The sequence below is a fragment of the Passer domesticus genome, chromosome 25 (assembly GCF_036417665.1).
Source record: "Passer domesticus isolate bPasDom1 chromosome 25, bPasDom1.hap1, whole genome shotgun sequence".
Lineage (NCBI taxonomy): Eukaryota > Metazoa > Chordata > Aves > Passeriformes > Passeridae > Passer > Passer domesticus.
This window is the reverse complement of record NC_087498.1, coordinates 248,216-270,289: the sequence shown is the minus strand read 5'-3', so window position 1 is coordinate 270,289 and position 22,074 is coordinate 248,216. Positions and strand designations below refer to the sequence as shown.

Below are 22,074 nucleotides of genomic sequence, written 5' to 3'. Positions count from 1 at the left end.
TCCCACTCTGTGAGGTACCTTAGTACAGTCTTCTCCTTGGCAATACACAAATCTAGACAGGATGGGAGGAAAAGATGTGGGGAAATGGAGCTGTTTGCTCAACATTAACACAGTGAGCCCAGGAAACCCCCCAGTGCTTTGAGAGAGCCCATCAGCACATTATGGAGGGACAACAAAATGAGACTGTGATGCAAAGAGGACTCAGAGTAGAAAATAAAACCTATGTGTGTGCAACTAATGGCAGGGTTAGATGGGATATTCCTCTCTGTGAAGGTGGTGAGGCCCTAGCACAGGTTGCCCAGAGCAGCTGTGGCTGCCCCATCCTTGGAAGTGTCCAAGGCCAGGTTGGACAGGGCTTGGAGCAACCTGGGATAGTGGAAGGTGTCCCTGCCTGTGGCAGGGTGGAACAAGATAGAGTTTAAAGTCCCTTCCAGCCCTGGGACTCTATAACAGATGTCAAGTCACACAGTCTGACAAGGAATAATTGAGGGCAGGTATTAAAGTAATTTTGGGTCATTTCCTCCACATCTACCCAGCTAAGTGTTAATAGAAGCTAGAGGCCCCAGCACAGCCACCATCAGTTGCAGTGTCAGTGCAGGGACACATTCTCTGTCAGCTCACTCTACTGACCTGGTGTTGTGACACAAGGCTGAAAGAAAATGGAGTCACTTACTCACAGTGACCCACTTGACCCTTTTCTGGCAGCAAAAAATCCAAGCTACATAGTAAAATGACAGTACTGGTTTCTAATGATACTCTAAGAATTTCAGAATTAACATTTCCAGATTTAATTCTGCTTATTTATGATTTCTTTTGTGAAGTCAGTGTTCACTTTGGATTTGCAGGAGAGGAGTGAGAGATACATCAAACTGCTGTATGGGAAGCTTCCTGCCTTAAGGAAAGCAAAATTTCAAAGTCCTCATAGTAAAATCCTAGATAACCTTTGAGAATCTCAGTAAACCTTTGAGAACTCTCAGTAAACTCTTGAGAACTCAGTAAATTTGAGAATCTCAGTAAATGTTTGAGAACTCTTAGTAAACCTTTGCATTTGGTTCTTCACAGTGTCTGGAGGCAGAAGTCAGCCCTGAAATGTGGTGGTTCCAGCAAGGCCTCTCATTCCTGCCAGTGGCACTGGTTGTGTGGTCAGCAGCATCGTTTGTGTTTTCCTACATTACTGCAATTGTCCTGCACCACGTTGACCCTTTGGTGCCCTACATCAGGTCAGTGATGTCCACCCTGTGTCAGAGCACTGAAATGACCCCACACCTGTGAATTCTTACCAACTCCAGACTTAAATAGCAGTTCTTACCCAACAGCTCCTGTTCTAAAATTACTCTTTATAGTCATTTAATATAGTTATAGGTGATATTAAACTGATAGAGGGGAAATTCAGGTTAAATGTTAGGAAGAAATTCCTTCCCTGTGAGGGTGGTGAATCCTGGTATGAGTTGCCCAGAGATACTGTTGCTGCCTCGTGTCTGGAAGTGTCCAAGGTCAGGTTGGACAGGGCTTGGAGCAACCTGGGATAGTGGAAGGTGTCCCTGGTTGGAATGAGATAGTTGAGATGAGCTTGAAGGTCCTTCCCAACCTAACCCATTCTGGGATTTGTGTGTTACCCTATTAAAAGGTGTCTGGTTTTGTGCAAAACTTTAAGCTTTGGCTCTGTGAACATACCCTTAAAATGATGATAAACTGGGGGTGCCTCACCACATCCCTGCTCAGAGTGAAGCCACTTGCTGCCGGGTTTGTTGCACCAGAAAATCCGTACTAAAATCTACATTGCCAACTTTATTCTGTCAAGGCTGATATATATAACAGCTTTGCTCTTTCAGTGTTCCATGTTCTTAATTTTTTCAGTTTTAATCCTTTTTATTCACCTTTTATGGCATCAAGATCAATATGAAAGTAACAGTTACACTGAGCATGGTCATTCCCTGCTCCAAGGCGAGCTTGTCTTTACCATGGTGATTTGTACAGCTCTAAAACCTGCACAGCATAGTTTGAGTAGTGAAAAATTCAGTGAAAATCATCTGGGAGACACTTTTTTACATGTCCTTTGTAGACTGAAATAAGTAAAGTTGTGTTGGAAGTATTTTTAATATAAATAATATAGGATATGTATCACTCCATTTATCTTTTCCAGTGACACAGGGACAATACCACCTGAAAGATGCTTATTTGGGATCATGTTAAATGTTTCAACCTTCTTGGGTGAGTACAGAAAACTGTCCTTGGTGAGCTGCAGGCAGTTCTGGAATGCAACAGCTTTAAAAAAGTTCATTTCCTTCTCCAGATCATTAAACAGCCCAGAATTCTTACTCAAAAACAAAATACTGAGCGATAAATCTCACTTTTCTTAAACAATTCAAAGTGTGTGTCAGGGATGTTATCCACGAATTGCCAATATGGCAATTGCAGATACCAGAAGGACAAAAAATGCATTCAAAAAAACAAACAGAAAAGTACAAGCAATAAAAATCTAAATTCAAGGCAGTCACCTTACCTGTGCTATAACAATGGAAGGAAGGAAAACAACCTAATATGGCTTTTAAATTAAATAGCTCAGAAAAATCTATTAATTTAACTTGTTTGCCATTATAGTATTTCAATTTTCATTCCAGCCTTACAGCTTTCCTATTTCACTGCGCCCTAAAAAATTCTTGTATTTTAAAAGTTTCCTCTGGCACTCAGCATCTTCCCAGGTAAACAAGGACACTGCTCCCCAGCAGGAATCTCACTGCCTGTGGCTGTCTTTGGCAGGGATGGCCACCATGTACGTCCGGTACAAGCAAGTGTCTGCCCTGAGCCCAGAAAAACCCAAGATCCTGAGGCTGAATAAGCTGGGCCTCACGCTGGGATGGATGAGCTGCTTTGGACTCTGCATTATTGCAAATTTCCAGGTTTGTGCACCACCTGCACTGCTCTGTCCCTGCCAGAGCTGTGTCTGTTCTGAGATATCTGATGTCATACCTGATAAATGGCAGATTTACAGAAAGCAATTTTCCATGGCAAACTGCTTTTTTGTGACATTCTCTACAGAGAACAGTTAAAAAATGTAAGGTTTGACTTTTAATTTGTTAGTTATTCCTTATTTGCTTTGGGACTTGTGAGCAGCTGTTCATGACATTTCAAAATGTTCATAACCACCAAGCATTGCAGAAGCCACACTTGGATCTCCTTCCAGGCAGGCTGAAAGCCTGAGATCCAGATTGAAAGCCCACAGCTGTGGCTCAGGAGAATCAGGTATCAAATAGTATAAAAGGTATCAAAAACTTGTGGTGACTAGAAGTAAAGCAAACAAAACATCCAAACCCACAAGCCCAGCTCTGGAAAACCTGCCCTCTTGGGTAGGTTCTCCTTCACACCTTTTAATTCTTGAAAATTCTGCAATATTAATTCTTCTGATTTTCTCCATCCCAGGTCTCTATTTTTTTTTTCTCCTCAATACTTTCCACTCCAAAAAAACCACATCTGATATTCTCACCTATCACACCATGAGCAGCTCCCCATTGTTGGCTTCATTTGCCAGGTGATTGTATAATTGCCAGCCTTATCACATTAATTACCTGATGGATTCTGGGGCTCTGTTGTGGTGCCTGTAGCCACCACAGGCTGCAGTGTCACCTCGGGCTCCTGCTGGATTAGGGACAGGGAAAACGAAAGAGGAAAAGCTCTTGGGAACCTCCACCTTTCCCTAGCCCAGCTCCTCAAGTGCTGCAGCACCCCCTGTCTTAGAAACCTCAGCACTCTCATTCTAGGCATTTTTTTTCTTCTGGAGGTCTCTATTTATTGTTTTCTAGAGCCCTCAGAGGTCCCAGCCTCCCATTCCACATCCACCAAGAAGAATCCTCCAGACTCTGCTCAACTCCATGATTTCCCTCCACTGCCATCAATAAAGGGTTTTTCTACTTTATTTGTATTTCACAACAGTCAAAATCCAAGAGGCACATGTTAATTTGGTAACAGTTCGTGCATTGTTTAATCTTGAGCAAAAAAAAGTTGGAGGTAATGCACTTGCATATTTCCCTGAAATCCACTGGTGATTGAAGACCCTGAAGTGTGAAAATAGAGAATTTCTCTCTGCTGACACCTCCCTGCACAGTACATGTTTTTGGAGCACACACCTTTGCAACCTGATTATTTCTTACATATAAATTCTCACTGTAGATGCAGCACTTAAAATTCATTTGCGCACAGAAAGTGCACAAGGAAAAGCTTGATCTTAAGAGTTACTCAGTAAGATACACACAGAACCTCATGTTGTAGGGCAGGAAACATCTGCATGATTGGAGTGCAGGAGGCTGCCAGGCCTTGCCTTGTGCAGCAGGTCAGATGACACTTTTTGTTCCCTGTCTCTGGCTCATATGCGAAGCTGGTGATGAGAGTAAAGGGGTGAACACACTTGGGTTTTCACACACATATATTTTAATAACAAATTTTTAGTTGGATTGGATTTTTTTTAATATCTTCTGGTTTTAGGTTTGTTTTTTTTTATTTGACACTTGGTTCTCTTGGTGGTGTTTTTTAAGTATTGCTGCTTGTTCCCTCAGAGAATTCCAAGACACTAATTTGACAAACAATCTTTATTCAAACCAGAGTTCATTCAGAGAAATGCAAAACCTCATTATTCTTAATCCAAAATTGGGTGCTAGAATAGTGTTGTGTCTGTCCTGTATTACATAATCTTTCACAGATACATAGACGCACAGGTTCCTGGGGTAGAAATGTTGTCACTCCCACTCCCTGCCCACCTGCAGGGATTCTTTCACCCCATTCCTCTGATACTGTCATTTATGAAAAGAGCTCTCACAAATTCCTGTACTGAAGATACAGCTGTGACCTGTAACTTCACCACAAGAACTTAACAAAAGCAGAAATTCCAGAGGCTGGCAGGTTGTGGCTTCCAGACATCTTCCAATGCTGCTTCCAAAAAAAGTCTCCTGTGGACTGGCACAGTCCAGAACTGCTTAGCGCAGAATGGGAGGTTGCTGAGGGGTGGATGCCAGAGGTTTACATAAGAAAATGAAACCAGGTTTTCACAGGCAGCACTTTCTTTCCCTAGAAATGCGTCCTGTACTACATCCATGTGCTGGGAGCCTGCCTGACCTTCGGGGTGGGGTCCATTTACATGCTGGTTCAGACCATCCTGTCCTACCTGATGCAGCCAGAACTTCACAGCAAAGACATCTTCTGGGCCCGCCTGGCCGTTCTCCTGTGGAGCTGTTCCAGCATCTTGAGCAGTATCCTTTGCTTGGGCAGTGGCACCAAAACCCAGTAGTCTCCACAGGATTTACACCTACTTGAACCGAACCACCACCATGTGCCACAAGAAGCCTGTCATCCTTGATTGTACACCCTGTAGTGTGCCCCGTTCTGTATTCCAGCCTGGGAATGTCAAGGAAAATGGTTAATCCCTTTAATACTTTTAATATTCCCCCCCGGATATCAAAAAAAAAAAAAAAAAAAAAAAAAAAAAAAAAAAAAAAAAAAAAAAGTTAGAGGGACAGTTACTACCCTTTCTCCTCCCCTTTCCTACTGCACACCAGAGACTGAAAATAGGAAAAATACGAGTTTATCCCCAAGAGGCCTGACTAAATTAAGAAATACGGTGCCAAAGCGAAGTGTGCTTAAGGGATGGCTGGTTTCAATGGGGGAAAAAAACAAGTAAGAAGTAAAAGTGTGTTCCTGAGGACAAAAATGGTGCAGAGTGTTAGAGTTGGATATAACTGAGAAAGAAACCCAGAATGTAGCACAAGAGGAAAACAGACCATGTGCCAGCTGGCTCTGGAAGAGGGATGATATGCTGGCACTTGCCAGGGAGACAAGTCTGGAGCACATTTCAAGGGTGAGTCAGGGAGGGACTTAGACCTCTGATCTCCTCCCTTCCCATCCTACAGTTCAAAAGACAAGATATTTCTGACTGGCATTCCCTACCACCTTCCCTCAGCATGAGTCCATCACCCCCTTTAGCTCTGAATTCCCAGTGCTGGAAGCAGTTGTGAGGTTTAGAGAAAGAAAGAAACACAGAATGGTTTGTGTTGAAGGGACCTTCTAGTGCTGCCCTCTCTCAGTGGGAATCCTTTCCCATTTAGCCATATATTTATATAACAAATGTGGGCAAACTCACTCAGAAATAGAGGCCTTTTCCTCTCCCAAATTATTGAAACAGTCAGGAAACTGCACCCGAACAGTTCTCCTGCTCACCATAATGGACTTAGAAATTTGATTTAAAAATTAAACTCACTTTTTGTGTCAAACAGGACAACAACACCAAACTTCCTGCCAGAGACACAAGTTGCAAAACCCATTGCTTAAACACTGTCCCATCTGCAGCTGTATCCAGGCCACTGATTTAATCCCCACCAATCCCACATATTTCCAGGCTGGCAGACAATAACAACACTAAACCATATGTCTCATTTCCCAAGATTGGAGCATCTCACTGGGCTCCCATCCCTGCTGCTCCAGGATTATAGAATCTGTAGGAGTCAGAGGAGCAGGGACAGTGGGGCACAGGCTTGTTATCCATCATGAAGGACCTTCACCTGCTGAGGGGCCTTGGCAGACAGCAAAGAAATCATCCAAGAAACTTGGAGAATTGTATTTAACAGAAATTTTTGCTATTAGCAAACAAGATTTTCAGCTTTGAATAGGGAGGAAGCAAACTGGTGAAACTAAAATATGTTCTATGAACAATATGATCTGCTGCAAGTTACGTTCCTCTTACAGATGCCAAAAGCCCACAAACCTCAGATGTGTAGAGGTTTTTGTGCCAATGTAGTCTAACCAAAATTATAGGGAAGTTGTAGAAGTAATGATGTGTACATATATAACAATGAAAGAGGAAGAAAAGGGAAATGATTGTTCTAAATTAACAGATCATAATGTAATAAGGGAAAGATGGGGAAAGGGAGAAGTCTGTGACCTTGGGTTAAATGGTTGTAACAGGTACTGGAAGACAGAAGGAAATGTATTTTGTGCCAGCTCTGGGGTCACAGCAGTGCCCATCCCCTGTGCTGGCACTGCTGGGGTAGCTCCAGTCCTGGGACAGCTCTGGGCCCTCCTGACAAGAGAGGCACTGAGGGGCTGGGGCATGTCCAGGGAAGGGAGCAGAGCTGGGGAAGGGTCTAGAGCACCAGGAGCAGCTGGGAGAGCAGCTGGGGGACTCAGCTCAGGGAATTGGAGGCTCGGGGGAACCTTCTGGCTCTGCACAACTCCCTGACAAGGAGGGGGCAGCCAGGATGGGGTTGTGCTCTGCTGCTGGGCAACAAGGACCAGGCCAAGAGGAAACGGCCTCAGTTCAGTTGGATATGAGGGAAAATTCCTTCCTAGAAAGGGTGGTCAGGCACTGGCACAGCTGCTCAGGGCAGTGATGGAGTCACCATCCCTGGAGAGATTTAAAAGGCATGTGGATGTGGCACTTGGGGACATGGGTTTGTGGTGGCCTTGGCCTTGGGGAACAATTGGACTCAACCTCAGAGATCTTTTCCAACCTAAACAATTCTCTGAATCGATGAAAATACTCCTGGTCCTGTGGTGGAGTGTAACAAGCAGAACTGCCAGCACAGAGCAAGGCAGTTGATGACCCACTGTAATGGGGGGGGGGGGGGGCAGGGGAGGGAATAGGAACCAGTTGTTTTTGTATCACAATGACTAAATTCTTCCCACTGCAGCAGGAACTCAGGCAGATAACAAACAGCTCCTAGAGCTGCCCAGTTCAATTCAGCAGAAAATTGGGTTTCTGTGGTCCAATCAGTAACCAGAGCTCCTAAACCACTCACACCCATTTTTAAATAAGTTTTAGAAGTCTGGGTTCTTAAAGCTATGTTTATGCTAGGAAGTCCAGCCTTGTTCACTACCAAAATTAATTTTTCACATCAGGAGGCTCTTCATGTTTAATCTCATTAACCACTGAAGAATTTAATATCTTAATGCTATGAAAATCAGGTTGTCTGTAAATTAATGATCTGAGTTTCATTTGTGGCGTAGCAGAAGCACTTTTTTGGGGTAACTTCCCTCTGTAAGATGTTGAAGAATTGACATCAAATACTCCAGAAAGATCCAGGTCTTTGATTAAATAGGGGATCATTGTCACATGGGGTGAAATCCAAAGCACTTCTCAAACCTTGACTGAGAGGCAAACAGAAAAGCCAAAAATCCTCTTTGCTGCAGGTGATACAGAATTCCAACCTGTGGCCCACAGCAAGAATGCAAGGTAGTTGAGACACTGACAAGCCATCAGAAGAAGAGATCAGACTCTTACTAGGGTGGGAAATATCAGTAAAATTAAATTAAAATGCTCAGTAAGTGTGCACATCTGACCATAGCTTAAATACTTACATGAGAGTACTGCCTTTGATCAGAGGAATAATGAGAGGCAGCACTCAGAGAACAGAAATAATGGGTTTAGGTTGAAATTAACCTTTTCACATGACAATAACCAGGGGGCTGGGACAAGCTACGGGTTGAAGGGCACAATGTGAACTGTCCATGGCACCATTACTGCTCCTCAGGCTGAGATCAGATATGAGATCACATAGCCTCAGCTCAACACAGTCTGCAAGTTCCATGTTCCTCATTCTTGGCCTTGAATGTTCCTTAACCTCCTCCCTCAGTGTTTGTGTCCTCAGTTGTGTTGTACAGTGGCTTGTATGGACAGAACCTGGTGCAGAAGCTGCACTGGGACCCCCAGGAAAGAGTAAGTGATTGGGTGGGAAATGGAGTCCAAATCCAGCTGGATTTGGAGGGACAGGTGAGAACTTCCTGCAGTTCATGACACAGCCTGGGGTGAGAGAGGAGAGAGCTGTGCCAGCTGAACCAGCCAGCAGCTCCTTGGAATTATGGAATCCCAGACTGGGGTGGGTTGGGAGGGACCTTAAAGCCCATCCAGTTCCACCCTCTGCCATGGGTGGGGACACCTCCCACTAGCCCAGATTGCTCCAAGCCCTGTGCAACCTGGCCTTGGACTTCCAGGGATAGGGCAGCCACAGCTGCTCTGGGCAACCTGTGCCAGTATTTGTTGAAGTTCTAATTGCACAAAACTGTTGGATCTTCAAGTGTAACTCTAAATTAATTCCTTCTTCATCTTGAGGAGGGCCTTGAACCTTCCTGCTCTTTGTTAGTTGAGCTCTGGATTGAACTTTCAGGTTTTGCAGGTGTGTATTAAATTCCGAGTAGGCATCATCCAAGTTGGAGCAGGTGTTTTCCTGATCATTCTCATTCTTCAGCACTTCATTCTTGGAGATTCCAGATACAATAAGGGATTTTGGTCTCCAGTGGGAATAGTTCTGGATGCAGGATCTCACATGGGATGTCACAAGTCACAAGCAATTCTTGTGCCACTGCAGGTTCCAGAGCAGTTTTCACATGGATTTTTTCTCCTCTGTAACACAGGGCTACACCCCCCACATCATCAGCACCGTCTCTGAGTGGTCACTGGCATTCTCCTTCCTCAGCTTCTTCCTCACCTACATCCGTGACTTCCAGGTAAGATGAAGTTAACATTCTCTGTTTCTGAATAGCCCAGTGGGTGCTGCAGGGCAGCCTTAGGTTTTATGGGATCATGGAATCATTTTGGTTGGAGAAGACCTTTAAGGTAATGGAGTCCAACCATTAACCTGGCATGGATCAGTCACCAGGGCTGGAGACTCATGAGCAGCTCTAAGTGACCCCCACAGAGTCTGTCCCTGCTGTGTTACCACAGCTCCAGCATCAGGCTGGCTTTAACTAGCCTCGACTGGCCCTGACTGACTTCACTTCCAGACCTGTTACAGCCATAGGGGCCTTTTCCTCCAGGACAAGGCAAATGATGGAGCCCACAGCTAGGAGCCAGGCATGGTTCTGAGCTGATCTCTTGGTGTTTACAAAAATCTTTGGTGTTTCCTCTGGTCACTGAACTTGCCAGTGCCAAGGCAGTGAGGGAGCCACTCACAGGGACCTCCTTTGCTTTCCCTCCACAGAAAATCTCCCTGCGAGCCGTGGTCAGCCTGCAGGGCCAGACCCTGCACGAGAGCCCAGGGAGCTTCAGGGCAGAGGAGCAGGCACTGCTCATAGCAGGGAGCATCTGATGGATGGAGAGAACTCAGGAATTCAATAGCAATAACAGCTGTTATTTCTACACATTTATTTTATATAAAAAAAAGTATGAAGTTATTGTCATGTCAAATCTTGTACTTGACATCAAGGGCTTTGCACAGCTTTGCAAATGTTACCAGTACTGTGAATGAGTCTGTGACATTTCTACATTTCCCAGTGTCATGAAGGATTAAATGAAGGTTATTAATGAGTTGTGTCTCTTTGTCTCTTCCTCCACACCCAGTTTGACCTTCACCTTCCTCTCTCCAGTCTCCTCAGGCTAAATCCTTTTGGATGGCAGAGCCTCCAGCCTCACCTCTGCTCCCCTTGGGCCCAGGGGGCTGATCCATGCCCTGTAGTTTGGGCCAGATGGGATGGACCCCAAAGCCACCCCATCCTTTGAGCAGCCCATAGGGAAAAACCTCTTCACACCACAGCCTGCTCTGGAGGTCAAGAGGCAGCTGAGCAGCTCCCTCCTGCTGTGTTGGCTCTGGACAGGAGTGACAGAGAGCAGCAGGAACCACACAGCCACGGAATCCCAGAAGGGTTTGGCTCAGAAAGGACCTTAAAGCCCATCCCATTCCATTCCCTGCCATGCACAAGGACACCTTCCACTAGACCAGTTTGTTCCAGGCCCTGTCCAACCTCCAGTTGTTGGAGCTGACAGGCAGGTTGACCCAGGAATTCTCATGCCAAGTGTCCCTGTTACACAGGTGGAAGTTGGCCAAGGCAGCCCATGTCCCGTTCCCTCCCAAGCCAAGAGCTGTCCCTTAAACACCACAGAGTGCGACCCCTGTCCTCATGTTCTCAACATCCCTGGTGTTCCCTGAGAGCCTCCAACCTAAGCCAGCTGCTCCTTCCTCCAGCTGCTTCCAGCAGCTCCCAGAGTGCTGACAGCCCTTATCCCAACCCTGTGGAGTGTCTGTGTGCTCCAGAGGCTGAGCTGGAGCCTCTAAGTGCCAGACACACCAGCAGCTTCCAGGGTCAATCCATAGGGACAACCTCCCACGCTCATGCCCAGGCCAAGCCAGAAGATACTTAAAAACAAGTATCTCAAATTCTACCAAGGTACAGCAGATTGAGGGGATATTTGATTGTGCACAAACCTACCAAGTACCTTCACAGCTGCCTCTGAGCCCTGCTTGGCAGGGATAGCTCAGTTCCCTTCCCAAGTTACCAAGTTCAAGGCTTATACATGAGCTCCAGCACATTTCCTCCCACACCAGAATTCCTTACTTTTGCATCTTCCCTTCCTGGAGGGGCAGACAAAGCACCTGGAGAGAAATTAATCTAAGCTGGAGGCCTCCTGGAAACCCCAACTTCCCCTGAGTAGCTTCTTTCTTCCAGATTTAAATGGGATGTCTCCATCCCTGTTACCGCACCTCCAGCCTGGTTCAGCCAGAGTTCAGACAATTCACAGAGTGGAAACAACATTTGGGGCCAGAAGATGCTGTACTACTGAGGGCAGTGGGGTGAGAGGACAGGTGGATGTGATTTACATGGAGTCACAGAGAACCCTGGGCTCGATGGCCTAGGAAGGTTTCTCAAGTATTGTATTTTACCTGCGGATGAATCCTTAGGGATCCCAGCCACCCTGGAGAGCTGCACACTTGGCCACATACTTCCTAAGCAGGGCATAGGTAAAGCCCAGTTCGTGATTAACTGCTCCAATGTAGAAAATGTGATGTTTCAGCTGAGAGAATCCTTTGCTTCCCCCAAGGCCCATTAGACAAATGGTTTAAGCAAGAGATGGTGCCAACAGTGATGGGATCCCTGTGGAGGAAGGAGAGAGCTCTTTATGTAAGAGGATGGGAGAAGAAAAAATCCCAATTGATGCATTCATGTAGCTCTCAAGGAGGCTCTAGAAGACATCTGCCTGCTCACAGGGCTTTCCTCACCTCCCCTTCACTGCTTTCTCCATGGATCCCTGTGAAACATGCAGAGGTTGATCCTGACAACAGACATCCCAGAAGCAACTCCTGCCCCAGAGAGCAGGAATTTCTCTGTAACTTAATGTCACTGATGAGCTGGAGATGAGCCAGCCGGGGCAGACTGAGGTTTTGGTTGGACAATAGGAAAAATTTCTTCCCCAAAAGGGTTGTCCAGCCCTGGCACAGCTGCCTATGACAGTGAAAGAATCACCAGTCGTGGAGGTGTGATAGAACACGGCGTGTTTTGTTCACTAAGGGATTAAAGTAAGATAACAGGAAACAGACTTCTAGCACTTGAGAAAACCTGGGACTAAAGTAAAATAACAAGAAACAGACTTCCAGCTCTTGATAAAACCTGGGACTAAAGTAAGATAATGGGAAACAGACTTTCAGCACTTGATAAAACCCACATTGTCCAAAATATGCTTGCCTAACAACTTTTAAGTTTCAGAGAGATAAGCATTGGTACTAAATAAGGAATGGGTCACCCAGAGGAAATCTGAGAAAAAAAAAACTACCGGCCTTCACCTAGAGACCACCGGGAGGCAGGATATGACCACCTAGCAACAGAAGAACACATACGCAGAGTACGACTTAAAGGACACGTGGACAGGAAACGATACAGTATAAAAACCGACTGGAACTGACTGTGGCTGTGGCAGTTGGCGGAGAACAAACTCCCCCATCGCCCAGTGCTGCTTTGCTTATGCTTTATTTGCTGTAATCAATAAATTCTTATTTGATTATACCAATAAGGCGTGTCTCAATTTATCATACTGGCACGGTCTCGGGGGTCGTCTCGGGGCTGTCGGTGCTCTTGCCGAACATTAGTCACCGTTTATAGTAGTTCGTTTTGAAAGGGGGCCCTCCGGGGACTGCCCGGAGTGCCCCCCCCAAAACGAACTGCTATAGGTGGCCTTGGCAGTGGTGGGGAAAATTTCATTCCATGACCTCAGAGGGCTTTTTCAACCTCAAAGATTATGAATTTACTGCCCAAAGCAGTACATTCCTGGGTTTACAGTTAAACCCCGCAAATCTCCCTCACTGCTCCCCTATCAGCCCAGCACCACGTGCTGGAATTCCTGCTCAGCTGCAGATCCATGGAAATTCAGCCTCAGAGCGTCCAACTCTTCTCGGTTTAACAACCTCTTCAATGCCAGGAAAACCCTTTTCCTGCTGTCTCACCCTTTGTCAAGAGACAGATGAGCAGCAATGAGGAGCAGTTCCCTACTCCCAGCTGCTCCAGTTACACCCCCCAGTGAATCCCTGCCTTTTTCCCCTTTGCTGCAGTCCTACCAGCACAGTCATGATCCAGGGTCTAGGTTGGGTCCCACCTCCCATAGAATCATCATGGCTGAAAGAGACCTTCAAGATCATCCATCCAAGTCCATCCCATACTGCCACTGTAGCCCCATAACACCTAAATCACATCACCCAGCGAGATCCAGACAACCTTTAAAGAACTCCAGGGATGGTGCCTCCACCAGCTCCTTGGACAGCCCCTTCCAATGCCTGACCAGCCAAGCACTGAACAGGCTGATAGGGTCCATTAATACACCTGAATTGCCCTGACCAGGCCCCTGGGACCTCCTCACACACTCTTGGCCCATGAGCTCCACATCAGCCCAAGCCTGAGCATCCAGCCCTGGCCTGGGCTGCTATGGGTGGCCCTGGCTCAGCTCTGCCCCAGGATTTATTCTGTGCACAGTCCTCAGATCTCGATTAATAAAATCCCAAGATGGCTTGGGATGGAAGGGACATTAAAGATCATCTCATTCCACCACTGTGTCATGAGCAGGGCACCTTCCACTATCCCAGGTTGCTCCAAGCCCCGTCCAACCTGACCATGGACACTTCCAGTGATGGAGCAGCCACAGCTTCTCTGGGCAGCCTGGGCCAGGGCCTGTCCACCCTCACAGGGAACAATTCCTTCCCAGTATCCTATCTAACCCTGCCCTCTAGCAGTGAAAAGCCATTTCCCTTGTCCTGTCATGCCATGCCTTGTCCAAAGTCCCTCTCCAGCTTTCCCGGAGCCCCTTTAGGCACTGGAAGGGGCTCTGAGGTTTCCCTGGAACCTTCTCTTCCCCTGGAGTGTCTCTCTCCAGGCTAAACATTCCCAGCTCTCCCAGCCTGGCTCCAGAGCAGAGGGACTCCAGGTGTCTGAGCATCTCCATGGCCTCCTCTACACTTGCTCCAGCAGCTCCAGGTCCTTCTGCTGCTGTTGGGTCCCAGGGCTGGAGGCAGCTCTGCAGGTGGGGTATCACCTGAGTGAGGCATAGGGGCAGAATCCCCCTCCCCTGCTGCCCACACTGGGGGATCAGCCGAGGGCTTGGGGGGTTTCTGGGCTAAGGCATATTCAGGTCTCACCCACCGACACCCCCAGGTCATTCTCCCAGGCCTGCTCCATCTGCTCACCCCCAGCCTGGATCCATCCCAGGGTCACCCTGACCCAGCTGCAGCACCTGGAACTTGGCCTTATTAAACTTGAGTTTCCCATGGGCCACTTCTGAGCTTGTCCAGGTCCCTCTCAATGACCCTCTCCCTCAGGGGCCCCTCCGTTCAGTGTCACCTACAAACCTGCTCAGGGTGCCCTAGATCCTTCCATGTCATTAATGAAGATATTACATAATGCTGGTCCCAGTACAGATCCATGAAGGACACCACTGTCATTAATGTTCACAGGGACTCTGAGCCTTTTACCACAACTGCCTGGATGTGGCCATACAACCAATTCCTTATCCACCTGACAATCCACCCATTAAATCCATCTCTCCAATGTAGAGAAGGATACTGGGGGAGAACCATGTCAAATGGTTACAGAAGTCTAGATAAATGGCATCTGTCAGCTTTCCCTCATCACTGATGGAGTCACTCCTGTTGAGCTTCTCATCCACCAACACCCCCAGATCCTTCTCTTCAGGGCTGCTCCATTTATCCCCCAGCCTGGAGTTGTGCTGGGGGTCACCCCAATCCAGAGGCAGGATCTTGTCCTTGGCCTTGCTGAACTTCATGAGGTTCACACGATCTCACCTCTCCAGCCCATCCAGGTCCCTCTGGATGCCCTGTCCCTTTCCTCGTGTGTGACATGACCAAACATCTCACTGTCAGCACCATGCTGAGGATGCTTCAATTCCACTTGCCCATGTCACTGACAAAGACAGCACTGGTCCCAACTGACCCTTGGGGCACCACTTGTCACTGGTCTCCACTCAGACATACTTGTCTACAGCTGCAGACCACAATCCTTTGAGTGCCACCATCCAGCCAATTCCTTATCCAGTGGGTGTTCCACCCATCAAATCCATGTCTCTCCAGTTTTGAGACAAGGCTGTCCTGCAGGACAGTGTCAAATGCTTTGCACAGTCCAGGTAGATGATATCAGTCGCTCTGCCCTCACCTATCAGCACTGTCACCTTGTCATACAAGGTCACCAAATTTGTCAGGCACAATTTGTCTTCAGAGAAGCCATACTGGTAGTCACCAATCACCTTTTATTTTCTGTGTGCCTTAGCATAGTTTCCAGAATGATCTTCTCCATGATCTTGCCGGACACCAGTGTGACTGATTGGCCTATAGCGTACTGCATCTGCCTTATTTCTCTTTTGAAAAATGGGGTCAAATTTTCCATTTTCCAGTCAGTGGAACTTCACTGAACTGCCACAACTTTTCAAATGTGATACAGAGTGGCTTAGGAACTTCCTCTGCCAGTTCTACCAGGATCCATAGATGTATCTCATCAGGTTTCACAGACCTGTACACCTTCATATTCCTTAAATACTCCTTTACTGGAGTATTTAAGATACTCCAGTAGAAGATACTTTATCTTCTCAAGCCCAGAGAAAGGAACAGAGCTGGTGAAGAGTATGGAGCATAAGTCCTCTTAGGAATGGATGAGAGAGCTGGGAGGCTCAGCCTAGAGAAAAGAAGACTCAGGGGAGACCTGCTGGCTCTCCACAACTCCCTGACAGGAGGAGGCAGCCGGGGGGGTCAGGCTCTGCTCCCAGGGAACAGGGACAGGACAAGAGGAAATGGCATCAAGTTGTACCAGGAAACTCAGGTTGGCTTCAGGAGGAATTTCTTCCTGGAAGGGGTGGTCAGGCATTGAAGGGTCTTCCCAGGGAGATGATGCATTTGCCATCCCTGGAAGTGTTGAAGGAATGCCTAAACGTGGCATTCAGTGCTCTGGGCTGAGTAGCAAGGCAGGTATTGGTCACAGATTGGACTAGATGACACAGGTTTGACTAAATGACCTTGGAGGGCTTTTCCAACCTTAAAGGTTCTGGAGGGTTCTTCCTTCTCCCAGTCCCTGCCTTTGCCCTTGCAACTCTGGCGGTGTGAGTGGGTCACTTCCCAGTGAAGACTGGGGCACAAACACTGAGAACCTCAGACTTCTCCATGTCCTGGGAAAGCAGGTGTCCCGTTTCCTTTTGGAGAGGACATTTTCCCCAGTCTTCCTTTTATCACCAATGTTCCTATAGAAGCTTTTCTGTTACCCTTGATGTCCCTGGCCAGACTTAACTCTACCAGGGCTTCAGGTTTCCTAACCTGATCCCTAACCTAACTTCAGACAATCCCTCTGTATTCCTCCTCGGCTGCCTGTCTTTGCTTCCACACTCTGAGTTTGTCCAAGAGCTCCTTGTTCACCCTCACAGGCCTCCTGGAGTTTTTGTCCAAATTTCTCATGCTTGAGATGCGTCACTCCTGAGCTTGGAGGTTATCCTTAAATATGAACAAGCTCTTCTGGGCCCCTCTTCCCTCCAGGCCTTTATCCCATGACACTCAGCCAAGGAGATCCCTGAAGAGGCATCCTGAATCCCAGGACTCACTGTGCCCTCCTTGTTGCCCTGAGGATCCTGAATCCACCATTCCACGTTCACTAAGCCCAGGCTGTCCCTGAGCTTCTCATTCTCTACCAAGTCGTCCTTGTTGGTGAGCACGAGGTCCAGCACAGCTGGCTTCTTGCTTCTTCCTTGCTGGCTCCTCCCTCACTTGGAGGAGTTTATCCTCAATACATTCCAGAACCTCCTGAATTAATTATGCTCTGCTGTGTTGTGAACATGACACTGCTATTCTGTCCAGAGCTTCATCTGATGGGTGTTCCTAGTACAGTCCCCTTCCTCTGGTGGCTTCCTGGGCTGCACCTGGCATTGCCCAGCTCTGGATCAGTGCTGGGCTTGGCCACCTCAGGTTTATGGTCAGACTTAATGATCTTGAGGGCTTTTTCCAATCAAAACGATACAATGATTCTATGTCTAGGAGAGACCTCTGTCAAGGTTTGTGCCTCACATAGAAATTCTGGGGCTGTGGTGGGTCTCCAGTACAGGAGACAGGCACAGGGACAATTCTGGCCAGGGACTCCAAGGCGCCAGGTTTGGCTGATGTTGGCAACTTACCCAGCACCATCTTCACTTCCTGAATCTGTTCTGTCCAGCACTCACTGCCACTTCTGCTCTTTGGACTCTGAAATTCGTAAAAGGTTTTCCACTGATTCTTGCCAGGAATTTGCTTGAAGTTGTAATTCATATCCTAAATCCATTGATTTTGTAGTACTTAGCACAGCAATTCTGGTGTGTAACACCTTCCTGCCAGCCTGGGCTGAACTCAGGGATGGCCACCGGTCACCTCCACTCCTGGGGTGACAGCCAGTATTGCCAGAACTCTTGCTCTTGTCACAGACTCTTCATAAATCACAGGAGTTCAAGGATGAACAGGACAGCAAAATCCAATCCATGCTGCAGATGGTGAGTCAGGATGAGGAGCAACTCCAACAGCCTTAAGGTCCTTGGCTGTCAGAAGCCCCTTTGCTCCTCTTGGTGCAACTTTCCCCCATCAGCAATCAAGAGGCTTCTCTTGGCTCTCAGTGATCCCTGCAACCTTGCACTAGTGCTGTTCCAAGGAAGATGTCTCTCTTCCATACTTGGTTTCTGAACTGCACCAGGTATTTTCCGTCACTATACTGGACATAGCCCATACACCTTCTTCCATCAGATCCTGGTCACGTTTCTTCAAAATTTTGCAGTGAGGATTCTTCTCCAAACTTTGAGTACTTAATTGTGTCTACAAAAAACTCAGGCAAATGGACTACTTTGTTAGGGTAAAAGAGGTTCTGGGATAAAAAGATGGTGCATTGTAGAATGTCAATGCTGGAAACCTCAAGTGAAATGAGACGATAAGAGAACTCGGCTTCATTAATTATTTTTGAGATCATTGGAAAATAAAGGAAAGACATTTGTTAGAGAACAGTAAGTGAGCAAAGCGTGTTGGAAGAGTATCTACCAGGTGACTGCAGCACCAGACACATAACACAAGGCTGCCTCCATCTCCTTCCCAAGTCCCATTTCATCCTTTCAGGTGGGATGGAGTCGACGTCCTTCACAGTAGCTCCACATCATGCCGTTTGGGGTTTTGAGGAGACTGCTGATCACGTACCGGTGTTTTGAGAAGAGTTCCCACAACATCCAGATGTTTTCCTTCTCTTGCTGTGCACCCCCTAGCAGGCTTGGGATGGACAGGAATTTGGGGATGGACAAGAAACTGGGAAGAGACACAGCCTGGACAGTCTTCCCAGACTGATCAAAGGGATATTACATACCACAGGAGGCCATGCTCAGCAAATAAAAGCTTTTATGAAAGCAGGAGGATGGAAGGACATTTCTGGTCAAAGTATTTGTCTTCCAAGTGAATACAGTGCACACAGAGACCCCGGAAATGGCTGATCTTCTGCCTGCTGACAGGATGTGGTGACTGAATTCCTGATTTTACTTTTTGTGCAAGTGGTTTTATCTCCACCCACAATTCCATTCTTCCATTTTCCCACATACCGCAGGAAGGGAGTGAGTGGAGCAGGTGGGTGTCTGGGAATTGACCAAAGTCAGTTCTGTCCCAAAACACCCATTCCATACATAGGGAGCCCATGGATACCACACTTCCATCCTGACTTGCTTGTTCCACCACGCTTCCCTCCTATCAAGTAATCTCAATCACTGCAGAGTTTATTTCCATTATTCACTTTCCCTCCTCACTTATCACTGTGCATCTGGTCCATCACCTTGGTCTAGCTTAAGCTATCCCCATCCCTGGAAGTGTTGCAGGCCAGGTTGGACAGGGCTTGGAGCAACATGGGATAGTGGAAGGTGTTCCTGCCCACGGCAGGGGGTAGAATGAGATGAGCTTTAAGATCCCTTACACCCCAAACCATTCTCTGATTCTGTGATTCTTCAGAGCAGGAACTTCATTTTTCTTCCCTTGTAAAAAGCTGTCTTGCCTCTCCAAACTATTGGAATTTTTCCCACTGTGAAAACTTAAATTAGTAAGGAATATGGAACTCAGCTCTCCAAGATGCATCCATCTCCACCAAAATCCTATAGATAAACTGGACATCTGTGGGATAATAAATGAAAACCCTGCAGATGAAAATTTGATTAAAATTAAACAAAATAGGAGTAAAACCAGAAGTAAGGACAGTAAAAAAATAAGCCTTCAGTGAACACAAATCTGCAACAGAGCTCTGCCAGGAGTGGTGATGTTTAAAATAAATATAAACAGACAGGAACAAAGCAATAACAAACTCTGCTGGCAAAAAAGTTATTATTTGGTGAGAGAACACTGAAAAACTGCAGAAGGAACTGCAATGATCAAAGACATGACAACAGAAGACAAGGAAAGGTGTCCCTACACATACAACAGAGCATGGTGGGGAAATACACAAAAAGTTCTACAAAACTTAGGATGTAAAGACAGTCTGAGGGCACATCCCCTCCTACAAGGCAAACTAAGATACCATAACTGAAGGTGGCAAGAGACATGTTTAAACAACATATTAAAAGACACTCATTGAGGATTTTTAAAGATATCACTGACAGATAAAGAAGTCTTTTAGCTTCAAGAAATTATTATTAACAGAATTCTGTTTAAAAAAAATACATCCCACTCTTCAAAAAAAACCCCACAACCAAATTTCCACATTGCACATCTGGTCATGACCTTATAAAGGCTCACAATAATGACAGAGAGAGCCATGAATCCAAGCAACTGTCACAGGGCTTCTCCTGCCTATGTCTTCACATCTGCAAGAGGTTTTATATAAATATCTGCACTGCTACTGTCTAAAGTCTAATTTCCAGATTATTTAACTAGCATTTATTAACCACTGACTGTTGACCTCTTCTGAAAATTAACAGTTCTCAGGAATACATCGAAGTTCTCATGCACATGAGAAAAACAAACAAAAAAGTATCTACAGCTAGAGTTTGCAATTTGCATTGGGGTTCTAAGAGCCAGGCCATGGAATTCGAAAGGGGAAAGTTTATTTGCTGAGACTAATACAGAACCCCCTCAATTAAAAATATGGGGAATATGCTGGTAAAAATGCCCTTTATCTGTGCTCTTGGATCATGTCCTAGAAGTAGAATTTGATGGTCAAGTCTCTTACTTCTGGCATTTAACAAAAACTTACAGTTCTGCAAATACACACATACTTAAACTTCATCTAGTTATTCCATCTACCAGAAATATTCATTTAAGCAAAGGATTTCCTCTTGAAATCACTGAAGAGGTGATGCACAAGGCTGGGATCCCCAGGGCAGGGGTCTCAGCTCTGCTGCATTTCCCGTTGCCGGAATTCCTCCAGCGCCGCGGTCCGCTGCCGCAGGGTCTGCTTTAGTCGCTTGATTTTTTCATCCCGTATCGTTTCATCCAGGTCTGGGGGAGCCACAGGGAAAGCATCATCTCGGAAAGAACCTTCCAGAATGGAAGTATCCTCTTCAGAAGTCACTAAAAGTGAAATCCCTGGGTGGGTAATGTCACTGTACTGGGGGAACGTGTCCTGCTCCAAGTCCCTCTCTTGGGACACTCCGACGAAACCAGTGGGAACACTTGGCTGTGGTGAGGCTGGTGCAGGTGAAACACTCCTTTTAAGTGCACTGAAACTTGAGCTGGTGATTTCTAAACTAGGACTTGTGGATGATTTGACTGAAGTTCTCCTCCTCTTGCCACTGTCTGACAAAGGTGAGGATTTTATTTTCCTTTTCCTAATCAAATCCTCTTCCAGATCCACAATTATCTGCAGAGTTAGAAACAGACAAAATTCACTTGTTAAACTCAGTAGCAGTTACATTATAACACCAAGTTCTCTAAGCACAAACTACAAGTTATTTGTTGCAAGCTTTTAAAAATTATTGCCTGGAAGAAGTTCCTTTCAGCAAAGGATCAAACATATTTTTGTGTTTGATGTTCTTCTAGCAAAGATTCCCAGTTAGTAATTCCAGACACTGAATTCCTTTCTTAGTCAATGCTGCATATCTGCCTTTCCTGGCCACATCCATCACCTCCTGTGGCTGTTTAAGTTAACACTACTGCAAGACAAAAACTTTCTAATTTGATAGGAAAATACAGTCCATTATCAGACTAAATTCCTCATAGACATTTTATTATTTGGATCATGGAATCACATCCTGGTTTGAGTTGGAAGAGACCTTAAATCCCATTCCATTCCACCCCCTGCCATGGGCAAGGACACGTTCCATGAGACCAGGTCACTCTAAGCTCCATCCAGCCTGGTCTTGCACACTTCTAAGAGATGGGTTAATGCTAATGTTAATAGCAGCCATGGATCTGCTCAATTATTAGCACAAAATTAGTAAACCTGAGAAAGCCTTTGATTGAGTTGAATGGAATCACACAGATGAAAATGTAGCTGAACAGAAATACTTAAATGGATAAAATCTTTTCCATGCATTAACACGGAAGTTCTTCCTTCCAGAAGTACCCAACCAATGACAAAGTTTGTAACAACATTTGTAATTCTAAAGATTGGACAGATCCACAAGTAAATTTCTTTTAATTTCAAGTAAACCCATTCCTCTGCCTGTACCCACTGCACTGCTAGACAAACATAACCATCTGCAGAGGCTTAAATATAAATCAGGATCCCGAGGTCAGGTCCCTATTCCAACAAGGACCATCACCGTAGTAGTAGGGACAGTCTTCTCAAAAGCATTTGTTGTTCAAGTTTCCTCCAGCAAAACCCAAAATTGAGAATAAAAATTCCTAGAGGGCGCTTGAGTCATAC

General features: G+C 46.2%; 2 protein-coding genes across 14 annotated transcripts in view; one reads left to right on the top strand and one right to left on the bottom strand.

Annotated features, from left to right (window-relative positions):
• Nucleotides 1–1,066: 1,066 nt before the first annotated feature.
• LRIF1 (ligand dependent nuclear receptor interacting factor 1) overlaps nt 1,067–22,074 on the bottom strand; it is a 30,255-nt gene continuing 9,247 nt past the window's right edge. For 6 of the 8 annotated variants that reach the window (XM_064398961.1, XM_064398960.1, XM_064398962.1 and 3 more), the window contains one exon: nt 20,295–21,066. In XM_064398961.1, the coding sequence (XP_064255031.1) occupies nt 20,596–21,066 (471 nt within the window). In that variant the 3' untranslated portion in view covers nt 20,295–20,595. Of the gene's footprint in view, nt 5,386–8,340; nt 21,067–22,074 lie in introns of those variants that run through there. The other 2 variants (XM_064398954.1, XM_064398955.1) reach the window with 2 other exon arrangements.
• Nucleotides 1,085–12,587, top strand: DRAM2 (DNA damage regulated autophagy modulator 2). Of its 6 annotated transcripts, none has more exons than XM_064398972.1 (7): nt 1,085–1,220; nt 2,144–2,211; nt 2,761–2,900; nt 5,063–5,240; nt 8,616–8,698; nt 9,394–9,486; nt 12,451–12,587. In XM_064398972.1, the coding sequence occupies exons 1-7, from the start codon at nt 1,090–1,092 to the stop codon at nt 12,475–12,477; spliced, it is 720 nt and encodes a 239-aa protein (XP_064255042.1). In that variant the 5' UTR covers nt 1,085–1,089; the 3' UTR covers nt 12,478–12,587. The 6 variants fall into 6 exon arrangements, with proteins under 6 accessions (XP_064255042.1, XP_064255040.1, XP_064255041.1 ...); XM_064398970.1 differs by having other exon boundaries at nt 8,616–8,752; XM_064398971.1 differs by lacking the exon at nt 12,451–12,587 and adding an exon at nt 10,345–10,483.

Bases quoted from the DNA above. Each gene is read 5' to 3' on its own strand.
- DRAM2 (XM_064398967.1), top strand. From the start codon at position 1,090: ATGTGGTGGTTCCAGCAAGGCCTCTCATTCCTGCCAGTGGCACTGGTT. The intron at 2,901-5,062 runs GTTTGTGCACCA...TTCTTTCCCTAG, and splicing joins GCATTATTGCAAATTTCCAG to AAATGCGTCCTGTACTACAT. The intron at 9,487-9,959 runs GTAAGATGAAGT...TTCCCTCCACAG, and splicing joins CCTACATCCGTGACTTCCAG to AAAATCTCCCTGCGAGCCGT.